The 14,739-nt window shown below is 36.9% G+C and overlaps 1 protein-coding gene across 1 annotated transcript in view; it reads left to right on the forward strand.

The window, feature by feature from the left end:
- Positions 1-319: 319 nt before the first annotated feature.
- The window catches only part of LOC104272227 (probable global transcription activator SNF2L2), a gene marked incomplete at both ends in the record, with an annotated part of 21,049 nt that continues 6,629 nt past the window's right edge, over positions 320-14,739 (forward strand). Inside the window, 9 exons of the mRNA XM_009867168.1 lie at positions 320-386; positions 935-1,045; positions 2,430-2,672; positions 2,964-3,077; positions 5,080-5,187; positions 6,536-6,622; positions 7,570-7,616; positions 9,823-9,989; positions 12,926-13,089. Coding sequence (XP_009865470.1) covers positions 320-386; positions 935-1,045; positions 2,430-2,672; positions 2,964-3,077; positions 5,080-5,187; positions 6,536-6,622; positions 7,570-7,616; positions 9,823-9,989; positions 12,926-13,089 — 1,108 coding nt within the window. The remainder of the gene's footprint in view (positions 387-934; positions 1,046-2,429; positions 2,673-2,963; positions 3,078-5,079; positions 5,188-6,535; positions 6,623-7,569; positions 7,617-9,822; positions 9,990-12,925; positions 13,090-14,739) is intronic.

Consider the following 14,739-nt stretch of genomic DNA (forward strand, 5'->3'; position numbering starts at 1 on the left):
ACTTAGAAATCTATTTTTTGTTCAGAGTTATCTCTCTTACTCTTAATATGCTCCAAAACACAAAGATGCACATAAAAAAATGTTCTGAAATGTTTTCAAAGAGGCCCCTGAATATGAGAGTTTTACACTTTTTTCTTTTTCTTCCCTTTCAAAGATGCTTTTATTTTATTACAGTATATAAAGTATATTTTTTAAATATATACTGTTACATAATATACATTGAATGTGTTGAAAAGTTGGCAACCACTTGGAAATATTTATGAGATTTTACCTGCAAATGATGAAATATATTAATTTTTCTTTATAATCTCTATGATAGGACTTTATCCAATTGGACATATGAATTTGACAAATGGGCTCCTTCTGTGGTGAAGATATCTTACAAGGTTTGATTTGCTTATTTTATGATTATAGAGTTGAAGGAGTGAAAATAGAGCCAGTTTTCCCTCTGCCTCTGCATGCATTTGTAAACTGTCTGTAAAATTTTGTCATGTATGTCAGGTTCAAAGCTCTGAGAATTAGTCACAATAAGAAGACAGTAATAAACTGCACAGTGAAATGTAGAATAAAATTATTATTAGTTGCATTGCTAGGCTTCTCATGAGAGTAATACAAATGATAACTACTTCACATTTAGTACATAGCTGAATACTTTGCAGTTTGACTTCTGCAACAGCGATATGGCCAAGCAATTTATAAGGAGCCTAGACCACTATGTGCACGTTTCCGGTGCCCTGTACACAGAGCTTTACTGTTCAGCAGCCGCTTACGGAAAGCACTCTGAAGAAGTCTGGAATGCCTCAATATAGTGTTTATGATACTGTAGGATTACAAGTTCCATTTGGTTCCTCTGTGCCTGGTAATTAATAAAAACGATTTTATTTTTTTTTTGGTCAGAAGAAAGAGTAACTACTCACTTCACTTCTTCTTTTAGGGTACACCTGCAATGCGCCGCTCACTTGTTCCTCAGCTTCGAAGTGGAAAATTCAATGTTCTTTTAACTACTTATGAGTACATAATAAAGGACAAACATATCCTTGCTAAGGTAAAAATGACTTATCACTTAACAGCAAGACCTTTAAGACACTTTCAAATTGTGAATAGAATAAGGAATGTTTTTGTTTTATACAGATGTTCTGTGTTATTTTGTCATTCAATAGAAGTTAAACCTTTCATTTGCTTTTCTATTCCTGTGTTTATGATTGGACTTCTCAGTCACAAGTCTTCTTCCTGTAAACACCAGGATTTTCCTGAATGTGGCTGGGGGACTTAATTCCTTTCTGGAATTCTGTGCATGTGCCTGTCCTTGGAAAACCGTTTTCTCCCCTTTGCTTAATGGCATTTAACCTGATCTGCAGTCCTGACTAACTTTTTTTTTTTCCAATCTTTCTGACCTGAATCTCACTCATATTAGAATCTTTCCAGCTAAGTGGTCAGTTTTCCTCAAATGACTAAGTGGTTACCTGTACCACAAATTTGGTATCTGGACATGTTACTAAACACGTTACTAAAGGCTCACCAAGAGTCAACAGATGTTCCTCAGTTTGAAAGCTACTGTACTGTGAGACTACTTCATGTACACACAAAGCAGACTAAGGAAGTGTTACTAAGAAACCATATGGTCCTACTGTCACTTTGTTGTTCATTTTCACTTTATTTCATTCTGTTACTTACCGCATATTTATTCGTTTTTCCTCTCTGATACAAAGGCAGTCTATTTTCTTAGCATAATTCTGAACACTAGAGAACAGCTTGAGACTACAGAGTTTTCCTGCCTCTACCGTTTTTACTCACCCTTGCTAAAACATAGGAAAGAACAGCACTATGCTATTCAAACTATCCTGGAAAATGGAATTAGTTAGTACCTACGAAAGCACAAATTAAGGCCTTCCTAGTTGTACGGTCACAGTGGCTACTTTGTTTGAAGATGCAGTAACTGAGATAAAATTATTATGTATATATGATTATGTTGTTCTTGAGTAACAACATAAAATTAGCTGAAACAAAATAAAGTTCAGGGTTGCATTTGTTTGTGAGTGTAGTTATTTTGTCTGAAAATGCTTTTGTCTCCTGTCAAGGTTCTTGTTGCTGACAGGTTTATTTGGAGTTCATCATCTCTTTCTTCCCCTGTAAACCATATTCTGACCTTGAAGAGCCAGACGCTCTAATCTCTTTCCCAGAAGTGGGAGGAATCGGCTGATCGCTGTTGCAATTCAAGAAAGCATCAGATTCAGCATACCTAACATTCATTTCTATTTTTGATGCTTGCAAGGGCACTGGTAATCCGATAACTCTTGATTTCGCTTTTTTCTTAAATGAGAATGACTGATGTCTTAGTCTTGGAATATTTCTGTTTTATACCTGTTGGGAGGAAGTTGTCTAAGTCTGACCTGCTCTGACTTTGCCAACTTTTCTTCTTTTTCTTGCAGATTCGGTGGAAATACATGATAGTAGATGAAGGCCATCGAATGAAGAACCATCACTGCAAGCTGACTCAAGTCTTGAATACTCACTATGTGGCCCCTAGGCGAATACTGCTGACTGGGACTCCATTGCAGAACAAATTGCCTGAACTTTGGGCTCTTCTCAATTTCCTTCTACCAACCATTTTCAAGAGCTGTAGCACCTTTGAACAGTGGTTCAACGCTCCATTTGCCATGACTGGAGAAAGGGTACTGTGGCAGTTTTTTTAAAAAAAAAATCAGAAACAAAGTACTTTGAAAACAGAAATTTATACAGGGGAGTTAGTGTTTGAATTCTCCCTGGTACTTAGGGAACTAATGTAACTGAAAGCCACCTTTTTTATAATGCCAGGAGATTTTAGTATCAGTGTCTTTTTTGACTTAGAGGCATTTTAGTTATAACATGCAAATAGTTATTGCACATCCTTAACCTTTCCTGTGAGAGAAGACATTAGGTAATACACTGAGTTGCCTTGTAGTGACTTTTATAAACTTCTGTAGGTGGACTTAAATGAGGAAGAAACAATTCTGATCATACGTCGTCTCCATAAAGTGCTCCGACCCTTCTTGCTGAGAAGATTGAAGAAAGAAGTTGAATCTCAACTGCCAGAAAAGGTTTGCAATGAGAGAAGTTATTAAAGGGGTTTAATACTGCTTATAAGCATTATGTAATGTTCCTTTTTCAGAGCTATTTTGCTGAAGGGGGCTTCTCAAGCATCTGTTGCTGCTATAGATTGTTTGTTTATAACTCTGCAAAGAAAGTTGGCCACTAAGGAAGCCTGTATAGCTGAAGTTTCTGGATTCTCAGGGTTCCTTACTCATCTTACAGCTTTAATTCTGTTTGTACTCGTCTGTGTAAGACATGCAACTTATTTCTGTAATATTTGGTTTCAGGTTGTAAGTGAGTCAACAGATTAGATTCTGTCATGTAGAACCTTTGCTTCCTTAGCTAGGTCACTGATGTTCCTAAAGGACTATTGAACTTTATAAGCCGGCAGAATTTGGTCCTGTTGCAGGAGTTGTATGAAGTGTCCTGTTGAAATTGCACATGGTTTTTTGACTAGTGATGTCATAATTAAGAAGATAAAATTCTCTTCTGGTTTGAGAGATCATGCATTTTATCTCTGGGCAGCTGATCTTTCCACACCCTGTCCACCTTTGTAATCCAACATCACTTTTCTCATTCACCCTTCCCAGAGTAACAGCAGCAACTGAATAAAGTAAATTTGAAGGTATGCTAGGGAAAATTTGATGCTGAGGTCTACTGGGTTAAAACAATACCAAAATGAAATTTTGGTAAACTGTGTTATGAGATGAAAAACACTGAAGGAATCAAGAGCTCTGGTACAGATGCTTAGTGACAATACTCAAAGGACACGCTTTTCTACAGTTTCTTTCTCATCTTTATGGTGGTGTGAACACTTACTGTTGTGACTTTCTGTTTCTTCAAATCTCAGTATTCTCAGAAGCATTTACTTGAGAGTAAAACATACATATTTTTAAAAATATTACTGAAATCTTCATTAATTTTTTTGCCAATTAGAGGATTTAGAAGTTGCATATGCACATTTCTTTTTGTTTCCATTATCTTGTTTAAAAATAAAGTCAGTTAGTCTAACCATGAGGCTTGAACTTGTTGACCAAAGCCTGACAGTCGGTTTCATTTGATCCTACAAATCTTGGAAAAGAAGCCATTGAAGAAATAATCACTTCCTTTCATGAGTTTATCCTCCTGTCTTTCTAAGAATAATATTCCCTGGTAAATTTTATTCTATTTATTTATTAAATATTAAGAAGCTTACACCTTTTCCTTAGGCACCGCTTGAAAGATTTCTAGCCACTAGTGGGTCTTTTTTATATGACCGTTTTTGACTTACATAACTTAGAAAAATGTAGTGACTGTAATTTGGAAGTTGGATAATAGAAAAAAAATGGGTTAAATTGAGGTATGAAGTCTTCGTATTAGAGGATTTAAAGATAGTGTGCGGTCAAAACCTTCTTTAATAAATACAGATTTACAAAGCTGAACAGAAAATCAAATTGAATGTGGGGATTTTACAGTACTTGATTAATACCCTATGTTTTTAGTTGATGTTGAGAAAATAGCATATTTCTATTCCAACCTAGGTAAGAATAATGCTATTTAGACAGTATGAGGGATGGTTATTTACTAGGCGTACAATGATGATATTTTTATAATGCTTTGCTTGATATTTTTATAGTGCTTTACAGACATAATAATGTCCATAGATTACCAAACATAAAATGATTTTTTAAAATTAATGTTAAATGTCAATAAAACAAAAATTAATTTTTAGTTATTTTTTTAAATTGTTAAAGAATGAGAAAAAAAATACGTTTGGCAATTCTGCAGTTGCATTCTTAGGATCTAGCTTTCTCATAGTAGTTGTGACTCTCACAGGTAGTCCTCTAGATACTTATTTCTGCAGTTGGATTTCTGCTCACAGGAATCATGTATGATGTTAGAGTACAAATAAAATACAGTAGTTTTTTTATTTCTGTTTTAGGGTAACAGGATCCTGCAGTTAGATCTTACCAGTATTATTATTTTAGTATACTCATGGTTGGGTTATTTTTGTTTTTTTTTTTACACTAGGTGGAATATGTGATCAAATGTGATATGTCAGCTCTTCAGAAGATCCTGTACCGTCACATGCAAGCTAAAGGAATTCTTCTCACAGATGGCTCTGAAAAAGACAAGAAGGTACAAAAGAAAGACTAAAACACTTAGGAAACACTGTATTATGAGTCAACGTTTTAACATAAAATTACTACGTAAGCTTTTACTGCAGGTATCTGTCATGGGAAAATCTCTGTTAGACATGCTTTTGTTTTAGAAGACTTCAGATTGTCCTTTCTATTCACAGGGAAAGATGCTGCTTGTATTCAGTGTAGTTACAGTGCCTTTCTCCAAACAGGCAATGTTTAAAAAAAAAAAGCATTTTCTTTGGCCAAGCTTAATGCAATAATGTACTTGAATAATTGCAATCATGGGAGCAGAGGGCTGTTTGTCTTGTCTTTCAAAGCTATTAGTTAAGTCTTGTTTTGGCTAGCTAGGGCTGCATGCTTGCCTTCATACTTCTCTGTTAATGACAAAGTTCTTTAAGAGAACAGTAGGATTCAAAGTCGAATGGTCATGTTTAGACTGCATATTGATAAGTGTTCATTATGCCATCATGGGACTTTATCCAGTTAATATAGGCAAGTAGCCATTCATCAGCTTGTTTATGTATACACTTTTCACATTAGAATAAATGTGAAATACCTTGAATTGACAGTGCACAACAGCTGGTATGTAAGAGTTTGTGCTTGCTGCGTTATGTGTTATTGCTGATGCAGTGCAATCACATACTGTCTTTCATCATCCTTTTGCAGGTTCCATAGGTTCAATGGGTGAATTTTTTCATTGTCTCTTATTTTATCCTCCATGTTTGTGTAGTCAGTGTTTTCCTTGTTGGTACTTATTCAAGCTCCAGACAAAGCTTGTTCTTATCATTGATTATTGATACTCACCTTCATAGTTGGAGCACTTTGTAAAAATCAATTTATGTTCCTCTGTATTTTTAATGTAATTTTGTACTTCTATCCTTCAGAATTCATTTTGTATCACAGATATCTCTAGCTTTTTAGCTGCCTAGTGGCCCTGTGTTTTACTTGACGTAGAACTGGAAAGCATCCAGAGAGTTCAGACCTGATGGAATTTGTATGGTTTCATAGTAAACAGTACAAATAAGCAGTATACAGGACAGTAGATGCCCTACTTTGCACTGTGAACACTGCAGGTAGATAAATAATGCAACTCTAGGTCTTCTTCTTCTGTTATGAAGGATTCTTATAATAGACGAATTTATACAGGAGCACAACTGCACAGTAGCTATTGTGCTATTGTTATTTTGGGTTTTGATTTGTTTGGGGGTTTTTTATTAACAAGATGTGGTGTTCGGGTTTGAGGTAGAAGTATTTTTGTGCTTGCATTTAAAAATATCTTTCAAAAGCATTACTAAGCTAAGAAAATAGATTAATCATTTAATTTGCACTGTTTGTATCCATAGGGAAAAGGTGGGGCAAAAACTCTTATGAACACTATCATGCAATTGCGAAAGATATGCAATCACCCATACATGTTTCAACACATTGAGGTAAGACTGAGAGATTTGATTTCGAGAATTGTTTTTATTCAGATGACTAACATACAGAAAACTGCTGATGAAGCTAGTGCATGTGGTGAGAACATCTTTGTCCACATAATTTGTACTGAAAAGGACACATTTGGAAACAATAGTCTTTATGGCCCTGTATTTTTAGAAACAAATGGAACAGACACCAGCTTTTTTAGTAATCTGAAGTCTAGTTTTAAAGCATTTAATCTAGTGGAGGCACTGTCTTAAAAAAATTAAGGGGTCTTTTTTTTTAATTTTTAAGACTTTCCAGAGTGACTTGATCTCTGCTTACACCTAATTTATAATGTACACACACTAGTTCAAAATGTCATTTGTAAGATCTTTGTAACTATCAGGCTGCTAATCTTTCATAATATAAAGCAATCTTTCATAATATAAAGCAAAATTGTCCTTTTCTATCCACCTTGTTTTTTCAGAAAAAGTGGACCTATATACCATCTATCACTAGTACCCAAAGTACATAACTATAATAATGTATCTGGAAAGAGAGAAAGTGTCATAAATTTCTGGACTGTAACCGCATTTGTGAATTAATAATTATCTACTGTGATGTACTATCATTATGGTTTTCACTCTTTTTTCTCTTGCACACTAATTCATTAGATAAAGTAAATTGCAAATGGATCTTCCAGTAGTTAGTATAAATTAATTAGGTTGTACTATGTTTATAATCTGGTAAAATGTATGCTGACAGAAATTACTTCTGCAAACTGTGAATTTCACGTAGTAGTAGTACAGGACAACATTAATGAGAGAACTGTTACTACAAGGTGGATTCCAGGAGTATGAACATAACAGAACTCAAACCACAATGCTTATATATTTAATTTAGTTTATATAAGAATGCATAATTTTGAGTTACTGTGTAGTTTGTAATAATCTGTTTACTGCATATAACTCTGCAGGAATCCTTCGCTGAGCATTTAGGCTACTCCAATGGTGTCATCAACGGGTAACTCACTTTTCCTCCTGTTCATAATGTTATAATGGAACTAATGTATCACATTCCTTTTCTGGAAGGTATATATTAACAAACTCAAACAGTTTATGCAAAGGAAGAGGAAGCACAGGGAACATGACAAAAGCAAAAGATAACAGTACTAGAAAGTGTTACATGAGCTTTTTTGACCCTCCATCTCTTTCAGGAGAATAGGCAGAGAAGATTGTAAACTGATGTCTTCTTTTCTCCTTATTTTGAAATACCTTAGGTATCACCTAAAGTTCACTGGAATCTTATTCAGAGATACCAGTTGGGATTTTCTTCTCTTCCTGTTACTTTTGCTTTCTGTTTTTCCATCTTTACCATCTTTATTCCAAGTGAAAGTAGCGTGCCTTCCATTATTTGAAATGAAATAGATTTAAATTTTGGTTTTGGCACTTCTTTGTGCAACTGTCAGGAAATGAATGCATTCTAAAGGCAAGGCGTCTATCTTCTTACCTGACCCCCTTCCAGTTAAAGTGTAAATGACATTTCTTTCTTTTTCCTTAACTAGTATACCAGACTATTTATCTCCTTAAATAGTGTACCAGACCACTTGTCTCATAAACAGTTTAGTCTTTTGCGGATCATGTACGTATGCATATCAGAAGCCTTGTGCACTTAAGCATTTAATTGCTAATGATAAATCCTATTTTGACAGTACATACTAAAGGTTAAGAAAAGTTACATGAATTTTAATTTTGTAATGCATATCACTGTAATGCTGATTTAGATATCTTGTTTACTTCTATCAATTTTCTCAGTTGTCACAGTATAACAGTATGCTAGGGATTGGAGGGGACCTCAAAAGATCATCTAGTGCAATCCACCTGCCAGAGCAGGATCACCATGATGATGTTACACAGGAAGGTACCCAGGCAGGTTTTGAAAATCTCCAGAGAAGGAGACTCCACAACCTCCCTGGGCAGCCTGTGCCAGGGCTCTGTCACCCTCACTGAGAAGAAGTTTCTTCTCAAATTTAAGTGGAACCTCTTGTGTTCCAGCTTGATTCCATTACCCCTTGTCCTATCATTATTTGGCCCCAAGAAGAGCCCGGCTCCATCCTCGTGACACTCCCCCTTTATATATTTATAAACACTAATAAAGTCACCCCTTAGTCTCCTCCAAACTAAAGAGACCCAGCTCCTTCAGCCTTTCCTCATAAGGGAGATGTTCCACTCCCTTCATCATCTTTGTGGCTCTGCGCTGGACTCTCTCCAGCAGTTCCCTGTCTCTCTTGAGCTGAGGGGCCCAGAACTGGACACAATATTCGAGATGTGGCCTCACCAGGACAGAGCAGAGGGGCGAGAGGACCTCTCTCGACCTACTAGCTACTCCCCTTGTAATACACCCCAGGATGCCATTGGCCTTCTTGGCCACGAGGGCACAGTGCTGGCTCATGGGCATCCGGCTGCCCACCAGGACCCCCAGGTTCCTTTCCCCTACACTGCTCTCCAACAGGTCAGTCCCCAACCTATACTGGAACCTGGGGTTGTTGCTGCCCAGATGTAGGATCCTACACTTTCCCTTGCTGTATTTCATCAAGTTATTCCCTGCCCAGCTCTCCAGTCTGTCTTGAATTTCAATGCTCAGAGTCTGTTTTGCAATTCATAGCATAGGAGACAGAACAGCAGCTGACCAAAGCAACTAAACGTTGTTCAGGACTACTAAGATTATATGGCTAAAGTTAGCTTCTGTCAAACTCCTCCCATTAGCTCTATAAATGAGTTCAGTTTGGAGTATTTCACTTTTATGTGCATAGTACTGTGTAGTACTACATAGGAGTAAAGTGTGCCTAATAAATGCAACTTTGAGCTTCAGTAAATGGCAGTTGAAAGGAAAAGTAACAGGTGAAGTGTCTTAACTGATAAAATACTCACCTGGCTGAGATATAATGTTTGTTTTATTAAATCATGAAACAATTGAGTATCATAAAGGGCGGTATTCTGTGTAGTTGGAAGTCATGTAGTTTTTGTAATTGAAGAAAAATCATTTCCAAGCAGAAATTTATGTAGCTGTTTATTTTTTTTGTTTTAGTCAACATAAACAATTTTAAAGAGAGAAAAATGCTATTACTTTTGTTTATCTTAAGTAAATTAATCTTTCTGACATGATGGTGACAAAATTTTTCTAAATGTGAGCTTGTTCTGGTGTTTACTGTACTTTTTCTCTTCAACAGAGCTGAACTTTATCGAGCCTCAGGGAAGTTTGAGCTACTCGATCGTATTCTACCAAAGTTACGAGCTACTAACCATCGTGTGCTTCTTTTCTGTCAAATGACATCACTCATGACCATTATGGAAGACTACTTTGCATTTCGAAATTTCCTTTACCTGCGTCTCGATGGTAAGCTAAACCAAAAAAAGAAAGATAAATAAGAATTTGGGATGTAGCATGCTTCATTAGTTTGGGCATGGAAGATGTTTATTCCTAGTGGCTTCCTAGAATGCAAGTGCTGCCATGTGACTACACAAAAGTGTAAACAGATTCAAAAAATGATTTCACAAATCTGTGAAGAAGTCTGAGAGGGTATTTATCATTAAGTTAAGGCAGCAGACTCAGTCTGCAGTTTACAAGAATTTTTCCCTGTTCTTACAGACAAATTCTGAACAAGATGCACTTTTGCCTCTCTTGGTGGGGTTGATATTAAGTAATGCTCTGTCTCCCTGGCTCTTTGACTATTTTCTTTCATCTATTTAACCCGCAAATCATTTGATCAGAGGATTGTTTTGATAAACTCTGTTCCTGGAACAGAGATGATTAGAGATTTGATATTTAGGGCCTGATCTCTTTTTCAAATCAGGTTTAAATCCAAGGTCCCAATCAGTTGTCACAGTCTAAGTTACCTACAAGTATTCTCAAGATGAGAAGTGATAATGCCAGTGTTTTACCTAGATTCTAATGCAATCAGTTGTACCTGTTTAAAGTTCAGCTGCTGTTCTTCACAGCATACTTGAATTTCTCTGACAGGTAAAGTAGTACCTGTAGCTTTCTTCCTGAATTTAACAGGAAGGTCAGTAGCTTTAATTACTTTATCTGTAAATGTGTTTCATTGCCTTTGTATGGAAAGACGATTTAGAAACACAGTGGAATGAGTATGAGAGGAAAATAATTAAAAATAGCATATCCTATCTGAGACTTAAACCTGTTTGAAAGAAGTTTCCATTTTGGCCTTCTTCCATGTTTACGGTCTCTGCCTCATACAGACCTTCTTAAATATTTTTTTTTTCCTTAATGTATTTATCTCACATATGATAGTACTACACAAGGCCACCAACATTTGTCAGAATACCTTTTTAATGGAAAAGTAATGATATAAGAAAAATAGAGCATGAAGAAAGTGAGAGCTTAAGTTCCTTGTGAATATTCTTTTTACAGCATTTTAAGTTGACTCTTTGCTTCATGCTTTATTTGGAAGACAAAGTAATACTGAGAAGTATTCTTAGCTTTTACAGATGTTAATGAACATAAACTTCAAATGCCACTATCCTCAAATGTAGAATGGGCTAATGAAACAGACAAAAATGATCTGTCCCACAGGATGTCTTTGTCAAAGCTGGCTGAAGAGTGCCAGATAATGCTAAGAAAACTCTTCTTGCAGTTCTAGTCTGCAGGTGTTTTAATACTTCCATTCAGGAATGATGAATTAGATTACATTTAATGTGGTTTAAAGTGCTTTACACAATGCATTTTTAAATGCATTAATTTTCCTGCTAAAATATTTTTGGCAATATACAGTATGGTAAATAGAGTTCCGTGTTTTCTTTAAGGTTTTGCAGGTAATTCATGAAATCAGGGAGATGAAGCCTTTTTTTCTTCTTTTCCAGTTTTATGATGACAGATACTTTCCATGCTGGAATGTAATATATGAGTAGATTCTATCCAGCTCTCTTTTCTCTATATAGAGTGGTATCTACCCAAGTCATGTGCATCTTAAGGGAATGGGTTTCTGTGGGCCAGGTGCTTGGCTGTGATGTTATACTGGATCTGGCCAGTATAACAGATCTAGCAGCCCCTGTAGCCCTGTGTTTTGAATTTGTGACTAGGCAGGATTGATAACACACTAATGGTAACAATCTGATATTTTGGCTATTGCTGAGCAGTGCTTGCACAGCGTCAAGGATTTCTCTCCAAACCTCCTCCACGCCACCCCCAAGGCCAGTGGGCTGAGGGTGAGCCAGGACCCAGTCTGGGCAGTTGACCTAAACTGATGAAAGGACATGCTCAGCAATAAAAGCTGAAGGAAAAGAAGAGGTGGCAGGGACATTCCTTGTTACAGTGTTTGTCTTCCAAAGTACTCACTACAGGTGCTAAGGACCTGCTTTCCAGGATGTGGCTGAGCATCTGCCTGCTGATGGGAAATACTAGATCGATTTTTTTTTGCTTTGTTTACAAGGCACAGCTTTTGCTTATATTAAACTGCCTTTATCTCAGTGCAGGAGCTTTTCCATCTTTTCTCCCTGTACTGGTGAGGAGGGTGAGTGAGAGTGATGTGAGGAGTGGGCATCTGGCAGCCAGCTGGGCTCTACCCACCACAATAATAGAAAAACTTCTTCTTCTGTGTATGTATTGATACCTGAATGAAAATAGCAGGCTTTCTCTGGCTTTCAGTTACTGACAGACGTGTAAAGAAGGTAAGGCAAACAGTGGATCCAGCTAAGATGATCCATGTAGACTGTCGTCAAAGTACATCTGGTCACCAGAGTGCTCAGGGCTTGTTTTTCCTTAGAACTTCGTGTTTTCACTGTGATGGAATTCCTCACCTGCTCTTCCTCAGCAATTGTACACCATCACCCTCAGTATAGGACATGTAAAGAATTTTCAATCCTTTCGTATTAACTATGAATCTGAAGACCAACACTGACGTTTTAATAAATCTCTATATAAGTAACTTTTAAAAATATACAGATGCTATTGTGAGCAGAAGGCATTCATCAAAACTGGAGCTTTCTTCTGTCTGTGGATAGTAACTTCACTTGAAGATTATCTGAGTTGTAAAAAAGTGTAGCAGTATAAGCCAATGTTTTGAAATCCACTTTTGGAATCTTGAAAGACATACTTAAAAAGTATTTAGAAATCCATCTCTTAGGTGTGATAGGCAGTTGACCAAAACATTCATGGGAAGTTTTTATTTTGTATTGTGGAAAATGTGGCATAGATGTCAAAGAGCAAGTGAGCTAAAATTCCCCGTCCACATATACCTTCAGCAGATGACATTGTATTTATATTATTTCAGTTCACATCTTTATTATAGGGTATGGGGTTTTTAATTTATTTTTCAGGCACAACAAAATCAGAGGATCGAGCTGCTCTGTTGAAGAAGTTCAATGAACCTGGATCACAATACTTTATCTTCTTGCTGAGTACAAGGGCTGGAGGACTAGGCTTAAATCTCCAGGCTGCTGACACTGTTATAATCTTTGATAGTGACTGGAATCCTCACCAGGTTATTTTTATTTACTTATCTCCATGAAATGTGCAAGAAGTTCGTGATGCTTTTTTGGGTTGCTTCTTTAAGTTGGGGGTATAGCCAGGGTTGAAGTCATAAAATACTGCTTTGAGAGGAATTAATGACATCAGGAGATGTTTATATTTCAATCGGTGAAGTAATTATGTGTCTGTATACATATTTTATGAGTCTCAAAGACTCCTTGGAGCTAGGGGCCTATAGACCTGCTTCATTTGTATAAATGTACTCATTCTTTAGCTCTTGGGATATTAATTGAGTCTTTAGTAGGTAGGTTGTAAATCTTAGTAAAGGCTGTGCAGAGTGCTGCCAGTCGCAGGAAATTAGTGACTATATGAGTGCAGTCTTGACCTGAGACACTAAACTTACACTGTTGATGTGGGTGGGTAGTAGTGAGTACAGGATCACCAGAAAATGTAACTCAGATCTGGTTTTGTGTCCTGATTTGAGCTAAACTGAAACAATTTTATTCCGTGATTCTACTTTCCATCTCAGTCTCTTCTAAGAGCCTGCACTTTCTGTTGTCAACAGCGTGTTTTTGCAGAAGTGATAACGCCTGATGTTTACAGTTACTGCCTGGGACTGGTATGCAGAAAGGCAGCTGCTTATACTTGCTCCTGCAGTGACCAAGGTCACTGCTGGATCTTGAGTGCCCCGCTGGGGGTGCCAGGAAGTAGAGGGGTTGGAAGGAAGTAAAAGTTGCACCTCTGGGGAGGAATGGACAGGACCGGTGACCCAGTAGCAGTAATCTATTCCATACACGTCATATTCAGTATAAAGCTGAGGGATCACGGGGTTTAAGGCCTCTTCTTCAATGGCTGGTGTCTGAGGAGGACTCCGTCCAGTCTTTTGCCTTTGATCCGGATCCTGAGCTCCCGTATCCAGCTCCCCTCTGCCACTGAGCCTGGGGCTTCCCCAGAGCTTTGCCGGCTCTGCAGCATCAGTGGTGATTACTATCAGGTGCAGGGGGGGAGGTGGGTTTGATATTGATTTTGTGTATATTTATGTATATCTGTGTATACTTCATTATTTTCATTATTTCCATATTAGTGCTATTATTGTTTTATTAAAGCTGGTTTAGTTTTCTTTTCCAGTCAGTAAGTCTCTGCCTTATGCCCTTTCCCTTCCCATTTAGGGAGGCAGAAGGATTAGAGAGCATCTGTCAGCATTTAATAAGCTGGCCGAGCCCTAACCCTTGACACTTTGTCAGTGCTTGTTTTTTTCTTTCTTTATGTTTGTCTTTCTTTATTTTTTTCTTTATTTAGAATGTAAGTTAGTTGTCTCTGGAACTACATAGCAATACGTATTTTTTCAGCTACTGTGCAAATATATGCAAATCACATGATAGTAGCCACATGTAACAGTAACAGAGTGAGACTAAAAGCAGCTTTATAAAAACTTTGAATGCAGCATTCCCATATAGATGCCGTGGTGATAAATTCAAAGCCAGGCTTAAGAAATTCAGAGCAATTATGTTTGTTTTAAAAGCAGCTCAGAAAATACTTAATTCTTCGTATTTTTCATTGTTTTAAGGATACTTTCACAGAAAAGTTATAGAGTACTGTATATTTCACAGTTGGATAGCAATAAATCCTTACACTGTAGTAAAAAATACAGAGTATTTTCCAG

This window comes from Apaloderma vittatum, unplaced genomic scaffold (assembly GCF_000703405.1).
Source record: "Apaloderma vittatum isolate BGI_N311 unplaced genomic scaffold, ASM70340v1 scaffold19713, whole genome shotgun sequence".
NCBI classification, from domain to species: domain Eukaryota; kingdom Metazoa; phylum Chordata; class Aves; order Trogoniformes; family Trogonidae; genus Apaloderma; species Apaloderma vittatum.